The 27,568-nt window shown below is 39.4% G+C and overlaps 1 protein-coding gene across 1 annotated transcript; it reads right to left on the bottom strand.

Moving 5' to 3' along the window:
- Positions 1-183: 183 nt before the first annotated feature.
- On the bottom strand, positions 184-27,568 carry LOC306994086 (uncharacterized protein; the record flags this gene model as incomplete). Its single annotated transcript, XM_079604400.1, has 12 exons — positions 27,312-27,568; positions 14,845-14,872; positions 14,611-14,667; positions 12,931-12,987; positions 12,319-12,396; positions 11,962-12,018; positions 10,317-10,406; positions 6,909-6,950; positions 6,289-6,381; positions 874-996; positions 566-679; positions 184-374 (listed from the first exon to the last, which is right to left on the bottom strand). The coding sequence occupies exons 1-12, from the start codon at positions 27,375-27,377 to the stop codon at positions 184-186; spliced, it is 996 nt and encodes a 331-aa protein (XP_079460526.1). The 5' UTR covers positions 27,378-27,568.

The following is a 27,568-nucleotide window of genomic DNA, read 5'->3' as shown; positions in this document are numbered from 1 at the left end:
TGTAGTGACAGGGGTTACTGCAACATCGGGAAATATAATGAAATAAAAATACAAACATTTACGAAATAATACTTGCAAGATAACAATGGCATATGTTCTCATAGGTGCTGCTGTTTGACAAGTATCATTATAAACTTCATTAGTATTTTTTTTTTTATATATATATAATATAGCTATATGTGTTTACACAGTTGTCCATGAATAAAACTCACTTGGAGTAGATGTTTGAGTAGATGTTGGAGTAGATGTTTCAGTAGGTGTTTCAGTAGGTGTTTCAGTAGATGTTTCAGTAGATGTTTGAGTAGATGTTGGAGTAGATGTTTCAGTAGTTGTTTGAGAGTTAGTTGGAGAAATGCTTGTAGTGACAGGGGTTACTGCAACATCGGGACATATAATGAAATAAAAATACAAACATTTACGAAATAATACTTGCAAGATAACAATAGCATATGTTCTCATAGGTGCTGCTGTTTGACAAATATCATTATAAAACGTCATTAGTAATACAAAAATGAATAAAATATAGCTATATGTGTTTACACAGTTGTCCATGAATAAAACTCACTTAGATTAGATGTTTGAGTAGATGTTGGAGTAGATGTTGGAGTAGATGTTGGAGTAGATGTTTCAGTAGTTGTTTGAGAGTTAGTTGGAGAAATGCTTGTAGTGACAGGGGTTACTGCAACATCGGGACATATAATGAAATAAAAATGCAAACATTTACGAAATAATACTTGCAAGATAACAATGACATATGTTCTCATAGGTACTGCTGTTAGACAATTATCATTATAAAACTTCATTAGTAATAATTAAAAAAATATATATATATAGCTATATGTGTTTACACAGTTGTCCATAAATAAAACTCACTTGGAGTAGATGTTTCAGTAGATGTTGGAGTAGATGTTTCAGTAGATGTTTCAGTAGATGTTGGAGTAGATGTTTGAGAGTTAGTTGGAGAAATGCTTGTAGTGACAGGGGTTACTGTGACATCTGGAAATATAATGAAATAAAAATACAAACATTTAGGAAATAATACTTGCAAGATAACAATGGCATGTGTTTTTTTATGAGAGTACTCTCGTGTTGCGTAAGCGGTAATCCCTTTTCTCGAGAATACTGAAGCCAAAATGTTTTAAAACGCATTTTGCTGCAGCAAGCAGACCTAGGCGAGGCAGCTCGCGCGCCTATTGGCTGCTCTGCGGCAACTTGCTGCAACCTATCGGCAGGCTACCCGTGATGTAAGCACCAATGAGGGCGCTGGTGCCCTCAGTTGTCACGGCCCGCCAGAAGGGGCGTGGCTTATGCCTTTATAAGCCAGATCCTGAAAGGATACTCTTTGATTTTTCATCTCTTCAGCCAAGTGTTCACTTCACATCGCTGGATCTCTGGAAGAAGCCTGCGCCGTTGAAAAGGCACTGCAGCGGGACGAGCCATCTGCATCGCAGAGCCAAGTGCCCGAGGAAGCCGGCCGTCTTCTCGCCGCCTTCACTCCGCCTCTCTCATCCGGGCCGAGCCGCAAGAAGCGCCGCTTGCAAAGACCGCCGGAATGTGATCCTGTTCACGAGTGCAGGCCAGTGGAATCCCTGTGTGCATCGCTTCCTGAGTCTCCCACCTCGCTCACGGATGGTCAGAGCCCAGCTTCCACTACTGCTCCCACCGTGCTCGAACTTCTATGCCTCCTTACCAAGGCCGTGGAGGACCTCGGCCTCGATTGGTCGCTGCCCGAAGAGCTTGTGCCCAACAGGCTTGACGGCTGCTTCCTCCCTGGATGCCACTCAACACCTCACTCGAGGCCCGCTCCCTTCGTCCCCGAACTGCACAAGGAATTGTCTAACTGTTGTAAGGTGCCATTCTCGGCCAGGCTACGGACTTCTGTCTCTTTGATGCTCTCCACTGTGGACGGTGCGAAAGACAAAGGATACCAGTCCATTCCTCCCGTCGAGGAAGCTGTGGCAACGCACCTTATCCCGCCGTCCACCGGATGGCAGTCTAAGGCTGCTCTGCCTTCTAAAGCCTGCCGGACTACTTCCGCCCTCATTGGTCGCGCCTACGCCACCACCGGTCAGGCCGCTTCAGCGCTTCACTCTATGGCGGTGCTTCAAATTTATCAGGCCAACCTTCTCCGCTCTATGGACAAGGCGGGCCCGGATCCTGAAAGCTTCACGGATCTAAGAAGCGCCAAGGACTTAGCTCTGCGAGCCACCAAGTCCACTGCACAAGCCATTGGGAGGAGCATGGTGTCTCTCACTGTCACCGAGAGACACTTGTGGCTCACGCTGTAGGAGATGAAGGACGCGGACAGAGCCACCTTCCTCGACGCGCCTGTGTCTCCTTCCAGTCTCTTCGGCCCATCTGTAAAAGGCTTTGCTGACCGCTATATGGAGGTACAGAAGACGTTGCAGGCCATGCAACACTTCATTCCCGGCCATGCGACACTTCATCCCCAGGTGCTCGAGTTCCGCGACAGGTCGCTCTAAAAAGCAGCCGCCTGGCCGGAACAGCGCCTCTGCCGCCAGCTTCACAGCGTCGTCAGCCCAAAGACTCTCATCAGCGCTCGCTCTCCTCGAGCCGCCGCAGGTCAAGAGAAGTGCTTACACATAAACTGTCTGGAGATGAAAGCGGTCGAGAACGCTTTGGTGTATTTTCTCCCCTTCTTAAAGGGGCACCACGTCTTAGTCCGCACAGACAACATGTCGGTGGTATCCTACATAAACTGCCAGGGCGGTCTCAGATCACGGAACCTTCACGCATTGGCAGAACGCCTCCTTCGTGTGGTCTCTGCACAATCTGCGCTCGCTGAGAGCGGCGCATGTGCCAGGACGTATGAACGTGGGTCCAGACATACTGTCCAGGGACAACGTTCCCCCAGGGAACTCTACTCTATGCGTTTCCCACGATTACGTTGCGAATCAGGGAGAACAAATGCTCTGTGCTCCTCGTAGCACCGCTTTGGAGGAGCCAAGTTTGGTTCCCGGAGCTGATGCAGCTAACGAGCACGGCCCCATGGCCGATTCTGTTGAGGAAGGATCTCCTCTCTCAGGCCAAGGGCGTGAATTGGCATCCACGCCCCGAGCTCTGGGCCCTGCACGTATGGGCTATCAATGGATACCTGTTGACCTCCCAGTAGGAGTGCTAAACACGATTACGCAGGCAAGAGTGCCCTCTACTAGACGGCTCTGTGCTTCCAAGTGGTCAGTGTTCTCCGGCTGGTGTCAGCTCGAAACTTGGATCCACAATACTGTGGGGTGACGGAGGTTCTCTCCTTCCTACAAGAGCTTTTGGATGAGGGCAGGTCCCCCTCCACGTATTGGCCATAGCTGCGTTTATAAAACCAACGCATGGCCAGTCACTGGGTAGGAACGACCTTATCGTCCACTTCCTTAAAGGCGCTAGGAGGCTAAACCCTCCTCGACCCCCTTCGGTTCCCGTATGCGACCTTTCCATGGTTCTGGAGGCCATGAAAGCTAACCCCTTTGAACCACTGCAGTCTGCGGAACTAAAGTATTTTTCGCTTAAAACCTTTTTCCTGATGGCTCTCGCCTCGGTCAAACGGGTGGGTAACCTGCATGCGCTCTCTGTGAGTGCCACGTGCCTTGAGTTTGGGCCTAATGACTCCAAAGTTATCCTCAAACCAAGATATGGTTATGTCCCCAAAGTGCTTACCACTTCTTTCAGAGCGCAAGTTATTTCCCTGTCAGCTCTCCCTGGGTCTGACAGCGAGAATGATGTGAATCTCCTTTGCCCGGTCAGGGCGCTGAGAATTTACGTTGAACGTTCTGCTGCCTTCAGACAGTCAGAATAGCTCTTTGTTTCTTTTGGTGGCCGTGCTAAAGGGCTAGCTACCTCGAAACAGAGCCTTTTCAGGTGGATAGTTGATGCTATCGCGTTGACTTATACATCCAAAGGCCTTCCATGTCCTTTGGGCGTTATAGCTCATTCCACCAGAGGCCTGGTCCAGTGGGGTTTCACTTCAAGATATTTGTATGGCGGCAGGCTGGGCCTCCCCGTCTAAATTTATTAGGTTTTACAACCTAGAAGTTCCTGCCCTACAGGCTAGATTGTTATCAGTCTAAACAGAATATCTGCAGTTCTGTCCGACTCAGTTCTGACCAGATTGCGTACTGTGCTTTTAGCATTCTTGTACAGAGTGGACTGTGCTCAGTCCAGCTGTCATTCAACAGTTCAGGCTGACTAAGGTCTATCCTGACTGTTATACTGTGTTAAGGACCTATTCATTCATTAGGCGACTATGTTGCCTTCTGTTATTCTCATTACAGATTTTACCCACCTATCATATGAGCCCCAGGCACATGCCCTTGGGACAATGTTGCCGACGATTCTTAGCACGCACGGCGTTCTACCGCTTACGCAACACAAGAGTACTCTTGTAAGAGAACTTCTCGGTTACTAACGTAACCTCGGTTCTCTCTAGAAGAGGGAACGAGTGTTGCGTAACCTTGCCGTGCTTGGTCTACGATCTGGTTTCGCTTCAGTTGATGAAAAGACAAAGAGCATCCTATCGGGATCTGGCTTATAAAGGCATAAGCCACCCCATTGTGGCTCATTGGTGCTTACGTCACGGGCAGCCTGCCGATAGGTTGCAGCAAGTTGCCGCAGAGCCGCCAATAGGCGCGCGAGCTGCCTCGCCTAGGTCTGCTTGCTGCAGCAAAATGGGTTTTAAAATAATACAAAATTAAGAATTATTTTTGGCTTCAGTATTCTCGAGAAAAGGGATTTTCCGGTAGCGTAAGCTACCTCAACACTCATTCCCTCTTCTAGAGAGAACCTCGTAGGTGCTGCTGTTTGACAATTATCATTATAAAACTTCATTAGTAATAAAAAAATAAAATAAAACATAGCTATATGTGTTTACACAGTTGTCCATGAACAAAACTCACTTGGAGTAGATGTTTGAGTAGATGTTTGAGTAGATGTTTCAGTAGATGTTTCAGTAGGTGTTTCAGTAGATGTTTCAGTAGATGTTGGAGTAGATGTTTCAGTAGGTGTTTCAGTAAATGTTTCAGTAGGTGTTTCAGTAGATGTTTCAGTAGATGTTGGAGTAGATGTTGGAGTAGATGTTTCAGTAGATGTTTCAGTAGATGTTGGAGTAGATGTTGGAGTAGATGTTTCAGTAGATGTTTCAGTAGATGTTGGAGTAGATGTTGGAGTAGATGTTTCAGTAGATGTTTCAGTAGATGTTTCAGTAGATGTTTCAGTAGGTGTTTCAGTAAATGTTTCAGTAGGTGTTTCAGTAGATGTTTCAGTAGATGTTGGAGTAGATGTTGGAGTAGATGTTTCAGTAGATGTTTCAGTAGGTGTTTCAGTGGGTGTTTCAGTAGATGGTTCAGTAGATGTTGGAGTAGATGTTTCAGTAGATGTTTCAGTAGGTGTTTCAGTAGGTGTTTCAGTAGATATTGGAGTAGATGTTTGAGTAGATGTTTTAGTAGATGTTTCAGTAGGTGTTTCAGTAGGTGTTTCAGTAGATGTTTCAGTAGGTGTTTCAGTAGGTGTTTCAGTAGGTGTTTCAGTAGGTGTTTCAGTAGCTGTGTCAGTAGATGTTTGAGTAGATGTTTCAGTAGGTGTTTCAGTAGATGTTTGAGTAGATGTTTGAGTAGATGTTTCAGTAGATGTTTGAGTAGATGTTTGAGTAGTTGTTTCAGTAGATGTTTGAGTAGATGTTTCAGTAGTTGTGTCAGTAGATGTTGGAGTAGATGTTTGAGTAGATGTTTCAGTAGATGTTTGAGTAGATGTTTGAGTAGATATTTCAGTAGGTGTTTCAGTAGATGTTTGAGTAGATGTTTCAGTAGATGTTGGAGTAGATGTTTCAGTAGATGTTTGAGTAGATGTTGGAGTAGATGTTTCAGAAGATGTTGGAGTAGATGTTTCAGTAGATGTTTGAGTAGATGTTTCAGTAGGTGTTTCAGTAGTTGTGTCAGTAGATGTTGGAGTAGATGTTGGAGTAGATGTTTGAGTAGATGTTGGAGTAGATGTTGGAGTAGATGTTGGAGTAGATGTTGGAGTAGATGTTGGAGTAGATGTTTCAGTAGTTGTTTGAGAGTTAGTTGGATAAATGCTTGTAGTGACAGGGGTTACTGTGACATCTGGACATTTAATGAAATAAAAATACAAACATTTACGAAATAATACTTGCAAGATAACAATAGCATATGTTCTCGTAGGTGCTGCTGTTTTGACAATTATCATTATAAAACTTCATTAGTAATAAAAAAATGAATAAAATATAGCTATGTGTTTACACAGTTGTCCATAAACAAAACTCACTTAGAGTAGATGTTTGAGTAGATGTTGGAGTAGATGTTTCAGTAGATGTTTGAGAGGTAGTTGAAGAAATTATAACAGGGGTTACTGTGACATCTGGACATATAATGAAATAAAATACAAACATTTATGAAATAGTAGTTGCAAGATAACAATGGCATATGTTCATACAATTAACTTTTGTAGTACAATCCATGTTTTATTGTTAAAAGAAAAACTTGTACTATATTACATTATAAACATTTTAACTCTTAGGCGCTGATGTTTAATACTCATGAAGTGACATGAATTTAATTTAAATATTTGTTGACATGTTTACAAATAACTTTTTGTATTCAATGAAATTCTGCATTTCAAAATGTATTATTACACAAATATATAATATAGACATTAAACAGTTCACATTTTTTTATTTTAGCTGCTGATGTTTGATACTCAGGATGTGATTTGAAATACAGTACCGAGGTACCCATTACTTCTAACAGTATTAAATAATAACTTTCTAAGAACGTTTTAAGACAACTCTACATGAATATTACTTGAGCATGAGCATGTGAATAAACTACTGATATATTTTTCCTATTAACATGTTTACTCAAATGTCTATGAATAAAAATACTCACTTGTAGTCGTTGATGTTTGAGAGATTGTAGTGGCAGTGGCTGCTGGAATATTTTGATATAGAAAGAAATATAAATACAGTTGTATTGAGCAATACATGTCATGCTTACAAGGATATATATAAAAAAAGACAATGACATTTTGTAATTCTTTATTACAATAATTACTATTAAAAGAACATGACAAACAGTAAATAATTTAGTTAAAACTTTGCTTTTCAAATTACTTTTACTTTATTTATTCCTGTTTTCCCTGCGTCTAGTTTGTTCCCTTGCTTATAATAATTCATTACATTTATATATAGCGCTTTTCTGGACACTCAAAGCGCTTAACATAGAAGGGGGGAATCTCCTCAACCACCATCAATGTGCGGCATCCACCTGGATGATGTTTTGTCTTCACCCGTGTCTTGTTAACTTTCTCTTTATCCTGTGTGCTTTTAAGGCTTCTGTTTGGTTCAGTTCATTGTCCTGTATTGTCTATGCTTGAAGCCTAACTGTTAGATTTTCTGCTGCGCCAAAGATAAATGCATCTTCCAGTCATTCGTCACCTCCTCCTCTCCCGGGATGATCACTCCTTTGGGAACCACATCAGAGAGTTTCGCACCCTCTGAGGGGGGTTCAAAAACAGTTAGTCCGGTCGGTCCTGCCATTATGCTTCAGGCCACCGAAGTGGTTATACTAGAGGCCAGCCTCAAGAGGTTGGTACCCTTAGTAGATTTTCTGACATAATGGAAGAATCTGCCAAATATATCTCGGTGGGTCCTGCAGATAATAGAGAGAGGATACAGAATTCAGTTTGGTTCTCGTCGTCCTCATTACAACGGGTGTTGCTCACGTTAGTGCATCCCGAGCAGGCTCTGTTTTGAAGCAAGAGGTGAAAGCTCTGCTAGTGAAAGAAGCTATAGAGCAGTATAGAGGGTTTATACAGCCACTACTTCATTGTTCCAAAAAAGGATGGGGGGTTGCGTCTTATACTAGATCTTCGGCATTTGAAACGTACAGTCCAGAGACTCAAGTTCAAGATGTTGACACTCAAACAGATTGTGACTCAAATCAGATCCGAAGACTGGTTTGTCACGATAGATCTGAAAGACGCACACTTTCATGTCTCCATCCTCCCTCAGCACAGGAAGTTCCTGAGGTTTTCTTTCGGGGGCAAAGAATACCATTATCGGGTGCTTCAATTCGGTCTAGATTTGATGACTTTGAATATAGTTCACAAAAACGTAACTGGTGCTTGTCTATTTCTTTTGGTCTATGTATGACTCCTCCTTGTAGCAACTACTGTAATAAAGTGAAGGTTCTTCTGTTTGACACAATTATCATAATAAAACTTCATTAGTAATAAAAATGATTGTCACTTCACTGCATTATCAGCTGCGCTCAAATTATCTGCCTTTATGTTGTTAAAGTTTGGTTATTTACTAAATTAATAAATAATAAAGATAAAGAAAGATGCCATGTTGATTTATGTGTGATATGATTTATTTAAACTCAAAAGTTAAAGAATAAATTTCAATTATTGTGACAGATGTGAGGGGGGAGGAGAATTTATACATGCATCAGGTTTCTCGACAAGAAAGACTTCCGCAATGGATACACCAGTGCATCCTCGCTCATAGCTTCTCAGGAAGCGTTCCTCACGGTGCAATTAAGAATTGAGATGTCCTTCAAGATGGCTGAGCTCGTTTGGTTTCCAGGTCATAGGAGGACGGAAGAGCGAGGAAACGAGGAGGGATATTGAGAAGCACCCCTGGTGTATCAGACCCGTTACCTCGCTCACTGATAACTTTTTTTTAGAACTGGACTTAATGACATGTTAAAAAAACAATTTCCCCTGCCCAGTTTTGGTCCTTTAGGGAGGTTTTATGCATTTTGTAGAGTTAGTGCTTGAAAACAGTGGTTCCTCTTTCAATGTGGGTGAGGTGCAGGAAGACTTTGATTACCACCTGCCTGCCACGGACCCATAGACTGAGCACACACCTGCTACAGACCCTGAGCCTGAGCATACAAGTCTGTCCTGGAGCTACAGCCAGCTGCCATATCCGTCCCAGTAGGAGCACTAATTCAACTGAACATCCTGGAGCAGAGACCCACCCATGTCCCCATAACGAGGTAGAATTATTCCCTATTCTATTCCAGTTGGAATATTGGACTCGCCGGTTCCTACTTGTTCCCAAGCCCTTCCTCCTCCATTAACTAATTTGTATCCGTTTGTTCCGCCAGGCTCCATGGCTCCTTAATTTTTGCTGGTTCTGCTGGGTCCGTGGATCAACACTCTTCACTGGCTCCGCTCATTTGCCCGGCTTGCCTCATCTTTCTGAGACACTGGCTCTGGCTATGCCTCATCCCTCCACCCTTTTGGCTCCACTGGCTACTCCGGCCCCCCCGGCTTCTCCTTTGTCCTCACTCCCACTGCCTCCAGCTCTGTCATCTGAGCCCTCATCTACTCCTCAGTCCTCTGACCCTTCGGTTCTGCCTTGGACCCCCGTGCCTGCGGTGCCAATTTGGTCCTTCATCCCCCCATCTGCCACTTTGATCTTCAGTTCCCACGGCTCCGCCCTGGTCAAAACCGGGGAGGGCACCGCCGTGGACCTTCAGCCCTCCAGAATCATCAGCAGAAGTGGATTCACTGGTGTCGCAAGAGGCCTTCCCCATCTATTCCTCTGCGGTTCCTGCCTCCACCAGCCACTCCTTGGTTTCTCTCTCCACTGGTCCCTCCGTGGACTCTGGGTGTCTTTGGCCCTCCTTCCCACCCCAGAATGGATTATAACTTCCCTTCCAACCACCTCAGGGGTGGGGGAGGTAATGTTACGTCTAAGCTCAGTGAGTTTGTTCCCTTGGTTAATGATTGTGTTCACCTGTGTCTTGTTTAGTTTCTGATTATCCTGTGTCATGCTGTGTGCTTTTAAGTCCTGTGTATTGTTCAGTTCCTTGCCTAGTGTCGTTATTGTTATTATTATTAAATTTACCACATTAACACTAAGATTAATGAACTACGGAAATCATTTTCCTTTTAACATGTTTACTCAGTTGTCCATCAATAAAAATACTGATGTTTTTGAATCAGATGAAGTAGAGCTTGTAGTGGCAGGGTGTGCTAAAATATTTAGATGTATGAATAGAAACATTGTGCAAGTAATATTTGTTGACATACTTAAAATGACATTACTGCATGAAATTAAATTCTGTTTTGCAAAACCTTTTACTAAAAGATTATATGACAGCAACTGTAAACTGCGTTAATACAGTTTTTCAACTGAAATGTCATAATTATCTATCTAGTATATTAATTACATATCATAGGTGCTGCTGTTTGTCACAATTATCATAATAAAACTTCATTAGTAATACAAATCAATAAAATACAGCTATTAGTTTACACAGTTGTCCATGAAAAATACTCACTTGTAGGAGTTGTCTCAGTAGATGTTTCAGTAGATGTTTCAGTAGATGTTTGAGGGTCAGTTGAAGAAATGCTTGTAGTGAGAGGGGATGCTGTGAAATATGGACATATAATAAATAAAAACAAACATTTACGAAATATTACTTAGAAGCTAACAATGGCATATGTTCGTACAATTCATTTTTGTATTACAATCAAAGTATTATTTTTTAGAAGAATAACTTATATTATATTACATTATAAACATTTTAACTGGTAGGCGCTGATGTTTGATACTCAGGAAGTGACATAAAATTTTTACATAACGAGGTAGAATGTATCCCCTTCTATTCCAGTTGGAATACTGGACCTGCCGGTTTCTAATTGTTCCCAAGCTCTTCCTTCTCCAATAACTCCTTTGTCTCCGCTGGTTCCGCTCGGGTCCCGGGCTCCTTCATTTCTGCTGGTTATGACCGGCTTGACTCATCTTCCTAAGACACTGTCTCCACCTCTGCCTCATCCCTCCACCCCTTCAGCTCCACCGGCTCCTGCATCCCTCCGACTCCTCCTTTGTCCTCACTCTTACTGCCTCAAGCTCTGTCTTCCGAGCCCTCATCTCCACCTCAGTCCTCTGACCGTCCGCTTCCACCTTGGACCCCCATGCCCACTTGACCCTGGTCAAAATATGGGAAGGCACCGCCGTGGACCTTCAGCTCTCCAGAATCATTAGTGGATTCACTGTTGTCGCAGAGGCCTACTCCTCCGTGGTTCATTACTCCGCCAGCCACTTCTCAGTTTTTCTCTCCACAGGTCCTTCCCTGGAAATATTTCGCCTGGGTCTCTTGGCCCTCCTGCCCACCCCAGTATGGAATGGAATGAGGCATTTATATAGCGCTTTCATATGTACTACTTTACACCCTAAGCGCATTTCAATCATATCAGGGAATCTCTCCTCAACTACCACCAGTGTGCAGCAACCACTTGGATGATGCGACGGCAGCCACAGTACAACGGCACCAATTCAGTGGATGGGGATTATTAGGAGGCCATAATTGGTAAGGGCCGATGGGTGGAATGTGGCCAGGACACCGGGGTTACACCCCTACTCTTTACGAGAAATGCCATGGGATTTTGAATGACCACAGAGAGTCAGGACCTCGGTTTTGCATCTCATCCGAAGGACGGTGCTCTTTGACAGTATAGTGTCCCTGTCACTACACTGGGGCGTTAGGACCCACACAGACCACAGGGTGAGCCTCAGTAAAACTGCTGGCCTCACTAACACCTCTTCCAGCAGCAACCTGGTTTTCTCAGGAGGTCAAGTTCAAGTTCAAGTCTTTATTTTTGCCAGAACGACACAAATCGCCTGGAATTCATTTTGGTGATGATTGGACTGGTTAGTACCTGGATAGTCTCCCATCCAGGTACTAACCAGGCTCAGCCCTGCTTAGCTTCAGTGGGCAACCAGTCTTGGGCTACAGGGTGATATGGCTGCTGGCTATCGATTATACCTCCATTTACCTAGTTTCTCATTATCCTCTGTGTATTTTACGTCCTGTGTTTGATTCAGTTCATTGTCCTGTATTATTATTGTAAATATTATTATTATAATTTACCATATTAACACTAACATGAATTACACAATTGTCCATGAATAAAAATACTCACTTGAAGAATCTGATGTTTGAGACTCAGTTGAAGAAGAGCTTGTTGTGGGAAGGGCTGCTAAAATATTTAAATTTTTGAATAGAAACATACTGTAATGCAAGCAATATTCGTTGACATGCTTAAAAGGACATTTCTGCATGAAATGAAAATCTGTATTGCAAAAATGATATGACAGCATCTGTAAACTGCGTAAATACAGTCTTCCCAACTGAAATGTCATAATAGTCTATTTAGTATATTAATTACATTTCGTATGTGCTGCAGTTTGACACAATTATCATAATAAAACTTCATTAGTAATACAAATCAATAAAATACAGCTATTAGTTTACACAGTTGTCCATGAACAATACTCACTTGTAGAAGTTGTTTCAGTAGATGTTTCAGTAGATGTTTGAGGGTCAGTTGAAGAAATGCTTGTAGTGAGAGGGGATGCTGTGAAATATGGACATATAAGAAATAAAAATAAACATTTACGAAATATTACTTACAAGCTAACAATGTCATATGTTCATACAATACATTTTTGTATTACAATCAATGCATTATTGTTAAAATAACATTATATTACATTATAAACGTTTGAACTGGTAGGCACTGATGATTGATACTCAGGAAGTGACATGAAATAAATACAATTCATATTAGAATTTTTTTAATATTTGTCAATATGTTTACAAAGGCTTTTTTCGCATACAATACATTTAGCATTACAATAATTATTATCACACAAATATATAATATAGGCATAAAACTGTACAAAAGTTTTTTTTCGGTGCTGATATTTGATACTCAGGATGTGATTTGAAATACCGAAGTACCTACGTGTAACAGTAAAACAAAACTTTCTAAGGAAGTGTTTAGACAACTGTACATTAATATTACTTGAGCATGAGCATGTGAATAAACTACGGATATCATTTTCCTTTCATCATGTTTATTCAAATGTCCATGAATAAACATACTCACTTGTAGGAGCTGATGTTGGAGACTCAGTTGAAGAAGAGATTGTAGTGGCAGTGGCTGCTGGAATATTTTGAAATAGAAGAAATAATACAGTTTGAATGTGCAATTCTTCTCATGCTTACAAGGATATTATATTTAACATGTATATATTTTATAACATACTGTACTACACGACTTACTATTAAAAGAACATGACAAACAGTAAATAATTTAGGGTTTTTAGGATAATTTTGCACCCAGGATGATTGCTCCTTTGGAGACTACATCAGTGAGTCCCTAGACCTGCCGTATTAGACTCATTACCCCAACCGATGCTTGTTTTTTTATCCTTGAGGGAGGTTTTATGGATTTTGTAGAGTTAGTTCTCGCAAACAGTGTTTTCTCTTTCACCGTGGGTGAGTTGGAGGAAGACTATGATTACCACCTGCCCGCCACGGACCCAAAGCATGACCCCACACCTGCTACAGACCCTGAGCCTGAGCATACAAGTCTGTCCTGGAGCTACAGCCAGCTGCCATGTCCGTCCCAGTAGGAGCACAATTTCAATTGGACATACTGGATCAGAGTCCCACCCATGTAGCCATAACAAGGTAAAATGAATCCCCTCTTATTCCAGGAACTCGCCAGTTCCTACTTGTTCCCAAGCCTTTTCTCCTCCATTAACTCCATTGTCTCCGCTGGTTCTGCTCGGCTCCCTGGCTCCTTCATTTCCGCTGGCTTGGCCTGGCTCCTTCATCTCCACCGGGTCCACCCAGCTCCCTGGCTCCTTCATCTCCACGGGGTCCCCCCAGCTCCCTGGCTCCTTCATCTTCACTTGTTCTGAGCAGCTCCCTGGCTCCTTCATCTCCACCGGGTCCACCCAGCTCCCTAGCTCCTTCATCTCCACCGGGTCCACCCAGTTCCCGGGTCCTTCATCTCAACCGGGTCCACCCAGCTCCCTGGCTCCACCCCCTCTGCAGGCTTCATTGGGTTCTATGGCTTCACCCTCATAGCCTGAAGCCCACAACTGCTACTGACCCTGAACTACAGCCAGCTGCCATGTCCCTCCCAGTAGGAGCACTAATTCATTTGGAAATCCTGGCGCAGGGTCCCACCCCTGCTCCTCCTTTGGCTCAGTCTTCTGAGCCTAATCCCTCATCTCCGCCTCTGGTTCCACCTTGGACCCATGTGCCTGCAGATTCACTTTGGTCCTTCATCCCTCCACCAGCCCACCGGACTCCTTCTCAGTCTACAGTTCCCACGGCTCCGCTCTGGTGAAAACAGGGGAGGACACCGCTGTGGACCTTCAGCCCTCCAGCATCATCAGCAGAAGTGAATTAACTGTGTTCACAGAGGCCTCTTCTCCATCTACTCCTCCATGGTTCTTTCCTCCGCCAGCCACTTCTCAGTTTATCTCCTTGGTCCAGTATGGATTATACCTCCCCCTCCAACCACCTCAGGGGTGGGGGAGGTAATGTCACGTCTAAGCTCAGTTAGTTTGTTCCTTTGTTACCAATTGTATTAACCTGTGTCTTGTTTAGTTTCTCATTAACCTGTGTGTATTTTAAGTCATGTGTTTGGTTCAGTTCATTGTCCAGCATTATTAATGTAATTATTATTACAATTTACCACATTGACAATAAAATGAATAAACTACTGATATAATTTTCCTATTAACATGTTTATCCATGAGAAAATACTCACTTGTAGAAGCTGATGTTTGAGACTGAGTTGAAGAGATGCTTGTAGTGTCAAGGGATGCTGTGATATATACATTTATAAAAAAAAAATTAAAACAAACATTTACTAAATAGTATTTACAAAATAACAATCTTCATACAATTACAGTCAATGTATTATTGTCAAAATAATTACTTATATTACATTTTTACTGCTGGGATCTGATGTTTGATACTCGGTATGTGACTGTATACTCACTTGTGTCAGTGCTCTGTCCATTCAACCCCTGGGAGAAATGTGAAGTTTATGATTAATAGGATGAATACTTAAATCTGAGAGGACACAGAAATGGCTTAAACCTTGACTTTGACTCATTAACAGTCGACTTCAGACTTGACTTGAACTTCGACAACTTCCATCAACTTCAACACAATGTTAAACTAATTTAACATACTCATTTTAACAATATAAAGCCATGACAACACATGTAGAACACATAAAAGCAAACAACCTCAGTTAGACATCTGTAAAATCAACACCATGCAAAGAGCAGCCCACCAGAAACACTTTCACTAACACTCACTTAGAAATATGAAGTATTTCTATACCACACAAGGACTCTGATTGGTCAATTATATCAAAATATTGTGATTGGTCCAACATGTTACTCAACTTATTGTGATTGGTCAATCTTCATCAGCATTGAGAAAATAAACAACAGTAATTTTGCAGCCTTCCATTCCAGTAAGTGTGTTAATATAATATAATAATAACGACATAATCCCCCAGTTTCACAGAAAAGGCGTAACCAAGTCTACAAATACTAAAATGCATGTTTTTGCTAGTTTAATTGGAAGTGACTTGCACTTATATATCTTAAAATATGTCAATGCCATTGTTTTGTTTCAAGATGCACACCAGTAATGTTTTTTTCTTTATAAAAAAAAATACCTTAATGCCCTATTCAGTGAAACCAGGCCATTATTGTTTATATTAAGTACATATATACTAACAATATATTTTTTTTTCATGTGACTAAATACAAGATGCCTTTGTGTGATTTTTTAGTGTCAAAACCGTATTTACTTAATTGACTATTATTTTATTACGTTTCTATAGTTTTTGTTAAACGCCTATTTACCTGTAAAACGCTGTTGTGTTTGGATGCCTAAAATGAGATGAAATACACTGTTTCACCACTAAATGGAGACATTGCCTTTTTGGTCTTTGACTCACAGAACATATTATTACAGTTATTTCTGGGTTAGTTTAGTTATTAGTGCATGTGATGTTGTGAATGCTTTCATTTTTTCTTTCTTTAAGCAGTTTCTGTCATCAGGAATAGTGAGATGAAGTAATAGCCTTCACCGTGACAAAATGACTTTCAGGGGAAGTATAGAAGTATACAATGTGTATCTAAAATAATTTCGTGAAAAACATAGATGGAAACTAACTTCTTCCCTCTCTGCTTTTGAGACAATGACACACCTTGTTCCAAATACCCCAGGTACATCAATGAGTAATGACATCACCAACTTCCTTGTCACAAACAAAGAGCCAGTTAAAATACTGATAGGGGAAAACATCCAAAAACTCACTCTACTTGCTATCAATTAAATATTTACTATACTGTTAAATATAAAACCATGATAATCTATTGCCATCAAGTAACTTTAAAATCATGATCCACACGATAGTGAACATTTATTTGAAGTTTAAAATTCAATTTCAATTCATTTATCAATTTATTTGTATAATGCTTCCTACAATACATATAATTTCAAATCAGCTTTACAGAAAATGCAGGTTTCTACATTACAATTTGACTGTGTCAAAATAATAATCATGTCAAAAATGTACAGATTTAAGATAATTCAAATCATAGAGTTAGCATGTACAGCATACAACAGTGCTTTCTGGTTCTCGAATCTGATTGGCTGAGAGCCTTTTCCAGCCGATACTCCCGCAGTATCAGCTTTCTAACCATTTCACGGTTTGTTTCACTCCGCTTGCGGCGACTGTCATGGCCGACGAACAAATATTCGAACATCATATTTTTTATTCAAATAATACTGTTGTTGTGTCACGGAATGTAGTTTTAAGTTTATGAGTTTTTTAGGCAAGAATGTAGTTATTTAGACCTCAAATATGTGACTCGTTTATATAAACATAGTGCCTATTTTACAACTTCGAAATTTTCGGAGAACAGCTTCATCTTGGTCAATCCTTCGGGAATTAGCTGCTGGCTCTTATGTAGATAGCGGATAAACATGAGATATAGTTCATTTGGGGGGTTATAAAATGGGCAATCGTTGGTCTTATTAATCTATTGCATGTTCCAGAGCAAATAGATTTTGGTTAAGGGGAAGTTTCATAACTTTGTAGGCTATACTTAAAGGGGTGGTTGATTATGATTTCACTTTTCTGACTTTAGTTAGTGTGTAATGTTGCTGTTTGATCATAAATAACATCCGCAAAGTTACAACGCTCAAAGTTCAAAGCAAATGGAGATATTTGCTTTTAAAGAAATTGCTTTTTAAGAACTACAACAAACGGCTGGTAGGAACTACACAACATTCCTCCCGGTTAGTGACATCACCAACCCTAAAGTTTACATAAACCCCGCCCCCGGGAACACATTTATAGATTATCAAGACAGAATATGCTAATCAATGACTAGAAGATAACTACACATAATCTACATAAATTCATCAACTAACCATTCAGAAATGTCCCGTTGCTTCTACATGTTGTCACTTCTTCTTGAGTCTCTCCACCCTCAAAAAGTGACAATTTTAATATGCTATACAAATATACATATGTAAAACTCGAAAAATTAGAATATCGTGCAAAGTTCATTTATTTCAGTAATTCAACTTAAAAGGTGAAACTAATATATTATATAGACTCATTACATGCAAAGTGAGATATTTCAAGCCTTTATTTGTTATAATTTGGATGATTATGGCTTACAGCTTATGAAAACCCCAAATAAAAAAATGTAATATTGTGAAAAGGTTTTCATAAGCTAAATGCACCAAATGTTATTAATGCAAAATTTGCAGAGAATATCTGAAATAAAATGTAAGTGGTGTGGTGGTGTAATGTTTAAATGTTATATTTATATAGTGCTTATAATCCCCCATGTTTGCATATTATTCTGAATAGGTATAACAATTGGCATGTCTGCAATAAAAATAATTTTGCTAGTTTTTCGATTTCTGGGAACATGCTGGTAAAAACACTGGGATTAAGCACATCAACTCTTGCACGTTCACAAACACTAAATTTGTTTTTCCATTCGTAATTTGCCTAGATTCCCTTATCAGAGTCATGGAAAATGTAATACATATGCTAACTAATTACTTTATTATTTTATTGTTTATAGTTATTGGTTTCAAGTGTCCTCTTTACTACTCATCGTCTACCCTTACCAACAGCATTACCCAGATAATCAGACACATTTATATTGAAGATTAACATATTTGATCTTGTCTAGTATGACGGATATTTCCAGTCCTGAATGCTGTTTGGTCAATGCAGCATTTCAGTTGATAAAAACCAGCAATAGAAACAACAGTGATGCAAAACACTTGTTCACCTTACTTAATAATCTGACTTTCAATGAGTTTGTTTTAAAAATGTGTCATAATTACTGAAATCAGTGATTACCTGAATAAAATCACTGTTAAATTTCGTATTATCGTATTAACGTTGATATCGCAACACTGTTTCAACATATGCTACATTTTAAATGTTTTATTTAAAACATTTGTGAATATGCACTGTATCTGTAATTGCAAGTGAAGCTTTTAAATGGGACAAAACCAAAAACGTACTCACAGTTTAGTTTCACTAGACACGGTTGAATTTCTTTGAAATACACTTCATAACCTGTATGTAAATTATAGAGACAGAAACTTCCTATTATTTGTATATTATTTGTACTCTAGTCTAGTTCCTTATGAGATTGGCTTTATACTTCACTACTTTATATACAGTTTATTTCCCTATGTATATAACACAGACTATACTTGCTCTGTCCTGCGTCGTTCATTTCAACTCCACTAAAAAATAATAAAAACAAATGAACATTTTAAAAGTGATAGCTCTGTCTGTACCTATTCAAACATTATATGACATGGTAAATATTGATCTGAAAGACACACAATTACAGTATCTGTTTTGTGAAAGCCATTATAACCAAGCACACAAACTAGGGTTTGTAAAGTTTTCATAAACTAACCATGCAAAATAGTACATGTCCTTCTTATCACAGCAAATACACAATAGACCGAATAACCCTGCATCATATTAAAATTATTTCGTGAGAAGCAAAGGGAAGCTGGCACCATTAGAGATGCAAATGTTTTAAGAGAAAAAACCTAACATGAAGGCGAAAAAAAACAAAAAAACGTGCCATGACACAAACACAGAATGAATGAATATCATCATACTGTTTTATACCCGTACGACTTTATTTCCTCCATTGGACACATAAGGAGAAGCATACACTGGCTGCTGTTTTCCATGCAGTTAGTAAGTCCCCATGACGGCAGAACTAATATTCCAGGTACAAGTTAAGCATTATAATTTGTGGCATAATGTCGATTACCACGAAAATATATTTAGACTTATTCCACCTTTACAAAAAGAGGTTACAGTGAGGCACTTAGAATTGAGGTGATTTGGGTCAAATTATATTTTTTTAATTAAAAATGTGAAGCATATAATTTTATAAAAACACATTTTAAAATCTGAGTATTATAACTTTTACACAATGTATTTTTTCATACATTTACTATATATTGTATATTATACTATTTTATTATTATATTTTATATTATTTTTATATAATAATTATATATTTTTAATTATATAATTATATATAAGTATATTATTATATTAGCTAAACTATGTTATATTAAACACATTGTTTACATCTTGTGGCTATACTATTGAAACAGCAAGTGTTTAATAATTGGCCACATTCACTTCCAATGCAAGTGCCTCACTGTAGATTTATCTTTTCTTTTTCTTTTATACAATTTTGTGGTAATCAACATTATGCCACATATAATTATGCCAATTATAACATTATAACACATATGTTGATTGAGCTTGATTTGTACTGAATATCCATTTGAGCTTCAAAAAGATGTAAAAATATGCTAAACAGTCAGACTATTGCTTTATGTGAGGAACAAATAAACATTTAAGTAAAAAATACATCTGCAATGGACCAAACAAATGGGAAAGAATCAGGAGTTGTTTTTTGTCACTTAAAATTACAATTTAGCCACAGTAAACGCATATTCAAGATACATAATAGTGTCATTCTTCTAGTGGGGGCTAAAACATCAGGCCAACTCAAAAGCTGCTTTTGGAGTGACTGAGGTTTCTTCTGGATTTTGGTGTGCTTGGTCATTATATTCCTGACCTTCAAGGATACTGTTATTGTGCTAAACACTATGGCCAGAATGGCAGGCCTGAAAGCAGTACTACTTCGGGTGGGCTGGTAGAACGGGATGGCCAAATCGATTGAGTGGTGAGAATAACAGGAAAAGAATGATGTAAACTTCGTGAGGTTGGGCTTTCCACCCCGTGACCTCCAGACCGTCTGGACTGAGTCTCGGGTTCATATTGAAGCTTTGATACAAACACAAGGCTACTTTCACTGTTCTTTTCTAGATGTTATTGTTGAATCTCAGGAGAGAAGGTGGTTCTAAACCCTTTCAAAACATGTTCATTAACCGGATAAATTATTTGCTAATTTTGGCTAAGAGCCTGAATTATTTTGCAACAGTCACAACAAACATTTCAAGGCCTATAATGTTAATTTATTAAAAAAATTACTGACATGAGTTGACATTCAAAATTCCCACATCATCACATGTCATGATCTGATCCTCTAAACAACAAGCACATTTGCATTTGTGCAAGTAAATCCATCTACCTGCTTTCCATCCAGAGCTGGCAAAATCCTTTATCAGCATATCTTGACCTAAGATATCAGAACGCCTACAAGGGTTCCTTTGTGAAAAAGAAGTACGCATTTTAACTACTTAATAATATACGGTATAAGTGCGAACTGAATGTAGTATTTTCGAACACTTGATTGTATGTTATTTACAATTAAAGGAAAATGTATTGTAGCTTAAATTAATATTAAATGCATATATAATTTAACCCAATTAAGTAGGACTTAAGTACATCTTTATATGAAATTTCATAATGTATTATATTATCTTTAAAATATGATTAAATCGTACTGCTGAATGTAATAACAAGCATTTATGGTAACTACTTGGAGGTTACGGATGTAACCCTGGTTCCCTGAGAAAGGGAACAAGACGCTGTGTCAGATCGACCATATGGAAACGCTCTGCGTGAGCCGGTGTCTGAACCATGTGTGCCAATGTGCCAATTAAATTGGCCTATTAAGTAGTCAGGTGACAATTCAAATTGTCTAAAGGAAGATACCCAGTCATGCGTGGGTTACATCAGTAACCCCAAGACATTCCCTTTCAAGGGAACTCAACGGTGCATCAGATCTGACACAGCGTCTTGTTCCCTTTCTCAGGGAACCAGGGTTACATCCGTAACCTCCAAGTAGTTACCATAAATGCTTGTTATTACATTCAGCAGTACGATTTAATCATATTTTAAAGATAATATAATACATTATGAAATTTCATATAAAGATGTACTTAAGTCCTACTTAAGTGGGTTAAATTATATATGCATTTAATATTAAGCTACTTTTGCAACCATGCCCCCACCTCCCAGTGATTGTCCTGTCCTTCCTGGCTTGCTCCAGAATTGTGCTTATTCACATTTTGACCAGGCATTTTTGCAGTATGGTGGCGTTGGGATTGATATTCCCATGGGAATATCAATCCCAACGCCACCATACTGCAAAAATGCCTGGTCAAAATGTGAATAAGCACAATTCTGGAGCAAGCCAGGAAGGACAGGACAATCACTGGGAGGTGGGGGCATGGTTGCAAAAGTATTCACCAACAAAAGAGTTGGGCAAGTTGCTGCCGCCTAAGACTTAAGCATAGTACCAACACTTCTAAAGGGCCGTACACACCGGGACGAATATCGGCGCGCATTATTCGTCAGCGTTTTTCAACGCGTTTTTTGTGTTCACACCCAAGCGATTTTCGCTGATGATGAGCCGAGTGAACATGCAAATTCATTCCCTGACATTAGATGGCGCTTAATGTAAAACAGAAATACCCCGCGTAGTCGCTGGCACGTTTGTCATATAGTTCTTTATGGTCCGACACCAACGAGACCAACAGCTCTACATTCATCTTGTCTTGCATCTTCCTCGTCTTATTTCTTCCCGGCAGTGTAGACGCATATACTTGGCGTATATCTTCTTCGCGTTACGCTCGGCAAGACCGTTTTGTGTTTGAGCGCCCCCAAGTTGTGTTTTACTGTAACTTCAGAAGCTCCAGACACGTGAGCAAAAGCACCAATCTCATTGGTCGGATATTTTTTGACGCGGCGCGTCAAACCAAAAAAACGAACCCGAGGCGTTTTTTTTAAATTACGCTTTTACGCGTGGCGTTTTACACGTCGGTGTGCACACTCACATTGGCGCCCTTTGTTTAGTCACGAGGCGTTAAATGTCAGCAAATATCGCGCGCGAAATTCGTCCCGATGTGAACAGGCCTTAACGCTACCGCTAATCCTGCTCTCACCTTCAGCCTTGTTACAATGCCGAAGGGGGCAGAAGAGGAAGTGAGACTACAATCACGCCTGCCAACACTTTCAATAGATGAGGGCAGGCTGCTAACTTGCTCAGATTAAGCATGGATTGCAACACCTCAAACTCTACCGCTATTCCAGCTCTCAACTACGGCCTTATTACAAGCCGAAGGGGATAGCAAAGGAAGTCCAAAAGTTCCTTTAGTCAAGGAACTTGTCCACCAACAGCTTCAACAGAAGAGGACAGGTATTCTTGCATCCGCCATATTTGCTTCACCCAGGCTTGCAGACTCTAAAAGCAACTCAACTGCAGGGAACAATACAAAATGGAAACCCACGCTTAGCTTAGCTTTCTCAATTGCCTGCTCAACCCTCCTAAGAGGAGAAATATGGGCACTTTATGGGCAGCTCATAAGTTCAGGTTGTTGAGACCATCCTCCTCTCCACAGCTCCATCCACGAGGAAACTCTATGCCTTGAGGTGGAGATTGTTCACTTCATGGTGCGGAAGTCCCCAGTTGGACCCAATTAACTGCCCAGTGAGTGCAGTCTTGGAAAGATTTCATACATGCTTCACCACGACCACGCATTAACACAGAAGCATTCCCACACCATTTTAACACAGCGTCCAGTTCCCTCTTCAGGGAGCTAAGGTTACAGAGAAATTTCCCTATCAGACGCAAAAATTATTGGAGGACAGTATTTAAATGAATCACGCAAGGTGATTTACTAAGATTTGCGCTCGTCAATTTACTGGTATTTGCGCCATTATTTACTGCCCCAAAAAAACATGTCTTTAACCAGACGCTAATTTGCACTGCTCCTGGTAGATTGCGTTGGTCATTATGGAAATGATCCGACTGCATAGGTGTTTTTTAATTTGTGCGTCGTCAGTAGATTATTCACAGAACTTTCCACTCCCATCTGAGCTTTTCTGGAATTCCCTGTTTAGTAAACCTGGCCCCTTAAGTATTACCTTTAAATGTAAAATCAAATAACACATTTACTGTTAAAATTATAATCATGTACATGCTTTATTATGTTAGTCAACATCAAAGTAAGTGTACTTTTTTAAACCATGACAAAATATTATTTAGACATAATGATTCACAATGTTCTTTAGAAAACAAGCGAAACATTTAATTTGATATTATTACAAAATAAGTGCACTTTTTAAAAGTACCTAAGTAACATGAAATGAAAGTCTACTCTCTTTAAGTACATCTAAGTGGCTTTTTATTTCTTTAATATTATATTACCTGCTGCAAGTACATTTTTTTTTATATACTTTTTTGATTTAAGGACACTACAAGTGCACATTCAATACAAATAAGTGCACTTCCTTTTCACAAAGCAATAGTTTGTTGAAAATTTCTTTAAGTTCTACATTTTTATTGTCATTGGGTAATGTTTGTCATTGTAATAATTAGTAATGTCTGATTTGGAATATTTTTTTCTTTTTTTTAGTTGGATGTCTTTAATAAACTGGTTGATTTGTTCATGAACTGGACTGATTCGGTTTTTCTGAACTCAATGCAAATGTCTGTTCAAACAAAGCTTATCATATTCAGAAAGAGGAAAATAGTGCACACGACTTATGAACCACAGTTATAATACATCTATGGTGCTTTTGCGTACTTTTTGAAGCTTCAGTCCCCATCCCCCCATTCACTGTCATTGCATATAAAATATTAAAGTGAACAGAACAATATTAAAACATGTATTTTCCTTATCAGAAGGAAATGGTTTGAAATGACACATGGATGACAGAATTTTTATTCTCTGTTAATTAATTACTTATATAATTCATATATTTACATTTATTTAAAATGTCCTATTTCTTTACATTCCTCTGCACATAACTATATATATAGGCTAGGTATAGGTTTACATTAGATTTGAAAAGATGGTTTGCCTACTTGATCAGCAAATGTATTTGTCAGCATATACCCAGAATACAGTATTTGGACACTTAAAGCTCAGTTAAAAACTAGGGTTTTAGTGGATGTATAAAGCCAGTTCACTTCAAATTCACACAGGTGTCAGGATAACCACAGGTGTAGTTCATCATATTAACTATGGAAGTTATAAACTAACAGTTGAAAAATCTCCACATACATTTTGTCTTCATTTTTAACACTATTTATGTTATTTGTTTGTAAAAAAAATTAGATTGAAAAGTGCTTGTAATATATCTAGTGTATGAAATGTAATGATATTAATACATTTGTGTCTCTGGGGCCACTCTAGACTAATCAAACAAATGATAGATTAATCATATCTGTCCAAAATATGTATTTGATTTGCCCTAGAACAGCTAATCTTTGAGCATAAAACAACTACATATAAACTTATTTCTTTCTTTCTTTCTTTCTTTCTTTCTTTCTTTCTTTCTTTCTAATAAAATGTTCAATACAGGCATAGCTATCCATTGTTTTATCATTCTTCTTTTCGTGTAACTGTTTGCCTGGGGAATTTTTTTGCAATTTTTCATTAAAATAAATGGCACTTTATGACATGCAATGATATTACTATTTTTTTTAGTGCATGTGTCTTAAATCTTTTTCTTTTTTTCATCATTCGATGTAGGCTAGCATGTAATTAATAACCGTTAAATGAAAAACACACACACACACACAAACACACACACACACACACACACACACACACACACACACACAGTAATATGACCTACTATTTCAAGAATCTTTCAATGAACACAAATGACAGCAACCCATGTACTTTAACCAACAAAACTTAAGTTCGATCTTTCTTTGCAGGCAAGACTTTAGGAACACAAAATCAGTTACAAGTGTGCTTACATGAACTAAACAAGTAAGTAGAGTTGGGGTACTCGAACTCGGACTCGGACTCGAGTCCGGTCTCGAGTCCAATTTTGAAAGGACTCGGACTTGTCACGCACTCGAATGAATTTGTACTCGGACTTGACACGGACTCGGGACATTTTAGACTCGGAAAAATGTCCGAGTCCAGTCGAGTCCGGGCACTGGATGACACAAAACGAAATTTTGTGAATTTTTTTTATTTAAAAACGAAACGAAACAACGTTGTTTCAGCGTTGAGCATTGTAGCCAATCACAGTTAAGTGCATAAAATCACTGGCAAATCAGAGGCGTTTTAGAGTCCGCATGCGAATAATTCGCTCAAAATGTATGTTTAGAATCAGCACGAGCTTTATCCTTTCGCAAATCCCCTCATAAACAACAAAGTCTCTCTAGACGCAATATAAATAAGATATTCACTGTGCAGTGCGGACAACTTCAGTCAGTGTTTATGACGAGAGTTTTAGGGAGAGTGCCGAACGCGGTAAGTGATGGCTTAAAGGGAGCGCTGTTGACAATCTAAATAGTTTTGTTTTTCATACTTCTAGAGGACCAGTGGTTACATTCACACTGTAAATTATAAATAGTGATAACTGCATTTAAATGTGGGATTGAATCCACTTAATTTTTGTCCTTTGAGTCATGAAATTGCGAACATAAGAACGTGATAACCATAGCAACATTTTGGCGTCTAATAATGTTATCATTTTTGTTGCATCTATACTTTAGTCATAAGTTTACATAACGTTACTCCTTGCAGAATCTCCAAAATGTTATTTTTATATGTTTTTTAATAAGACGGATCATACACATTGTTTCTATTTAGTACTGCCCTGAAAAAGCTTTTTCACATAACAGATGTTTAATAGCCTAAATAAAATACAAACACAAAATAAAGACAAATTACATAGGCTCGATTTTAATATTGTGTCATTACCTGAATGATCCAGAACTTTTTTTTCTTTTTCTTTTTTTTAATGGTTGAGGAAAAATCATCCAGCTCCTGCACATTCTTTGCTTTTCCAGCATCTTCTGCATATTTGACTCCTTACAGTGACTATGATTGTAAGATCCATACTTTCACACTGGTGAGGGACTCATACACAACTATTACAAACCCTGCAAACATTTAGTGATGCACAAGAAGGAAGCATCCGTTAAGAGTCAAGAGGTGTAAACTTTTGAACTGGATCATTGGTGTAAATTGGTCTTATTTGTTTAAAAATGCATTCATTAATTTAGTCCAACCCTTCAGAGGCTAAATAAGATATTAGCATGTACAACACAATAAGAAAAATTTAAACATCATCATCTTGCTCAAAAGTTTACCCCTGGCTCTTAATGCATCGTGTTGCATTATTAAGCATTACCTTGCAGATTCTAAAAGATGTACAATAGGTAAACGTATGACTGTAACTATACATTGCAATCATTTTGTAAGGTTTAAAATATTAATTTAAGAGCTCAGTGTTGAGACCTTTCGCCGGGATTTGATTGACAGGTGATCTGACCAATTATAATGCAGATACACGCCATTTTTGTTCGACAAACAAACCAAATCAGTTAGTAGATTAAAGGCAGTGGACTTGAACTTGAAAAATAGTGTGTATTGATTTCTTTTTTAGAAATTTGTGCTATAACTAGAAGAGATTGTCAGTTCACGTGCTGCTTGAACTGAGGCCTACACATTAAAGCACCACAAAACAGTATTTATCGTTTGAATTTCATAAAAAAAAAAAAAAATTGAAAGCTGAGACTTTATTTCAAACCAAAAGTACCCTGCTCTGTCTGTTGGCACATTGTTAGTGTCCTCTTTGCTCCGACCGAGAACATGTGGAGTGAGAGAGGAATGGCTTGTCGGACGTAGCAACAGTAACCAAGAGGGGCGGGTCTTGAAAGGTCAATTTCAAATCATTTAAATCTTTGTGGACTCGGCCGGACTCGACTCGGACTCGGATGTTAAGGACTCGGACTCAAGTCCGACTCGACCCTCTTTGGACTCGGACTTGGACTTGTACTCGGTTGTTAAGGACTTGGACTCGACTCGGACTCGACAAAGGTGGACTCGGACCCAACACTACAAGTAAGTGCTTCGTGTTTTATCTTAACAATCAAACATCACAACATTGGAAACGTATGCAAAATAAAGAAGGTTTCTCACCTGGAGAATGACAAGGAACAGAAGCGCTATGCCTTTACACACAGTTTTGACAGAAAGACATCCCATCTTAATTCACGAATCCTGATAATCCCGAGCAGCGATCCTCATATCATCCTCAGATAAGTTTCCCCGCGACTTTTCTCAACGTTGAACCTCTTTAAACTGTCAGGCTGGTCCTTGTCTAACCCGATGTGAGAGAGGTGTGAGCTCTTGCTGTCACCAGAGTTAATGTTACTGTACGGTGAACTAACGGCATC

Source organism: Phoxinus phoxinus, assembly GCF_949152265.1.
Source record: "Phoxinus phoxinus genome assembly, chromosome: 25".
NCBI classification, from domain to species: domain Eukaryota; kingdom Metazoa; phylum Chordata; class Actinopteri; order Cypriniformes; family Leuciscidae; genus Phoxinus; species Phoxinus phoxinus.
Note: the sequence above shows the minus strand (reverse complement) of the source record. Positions and strands in the feature narration are given on the sequence as shown.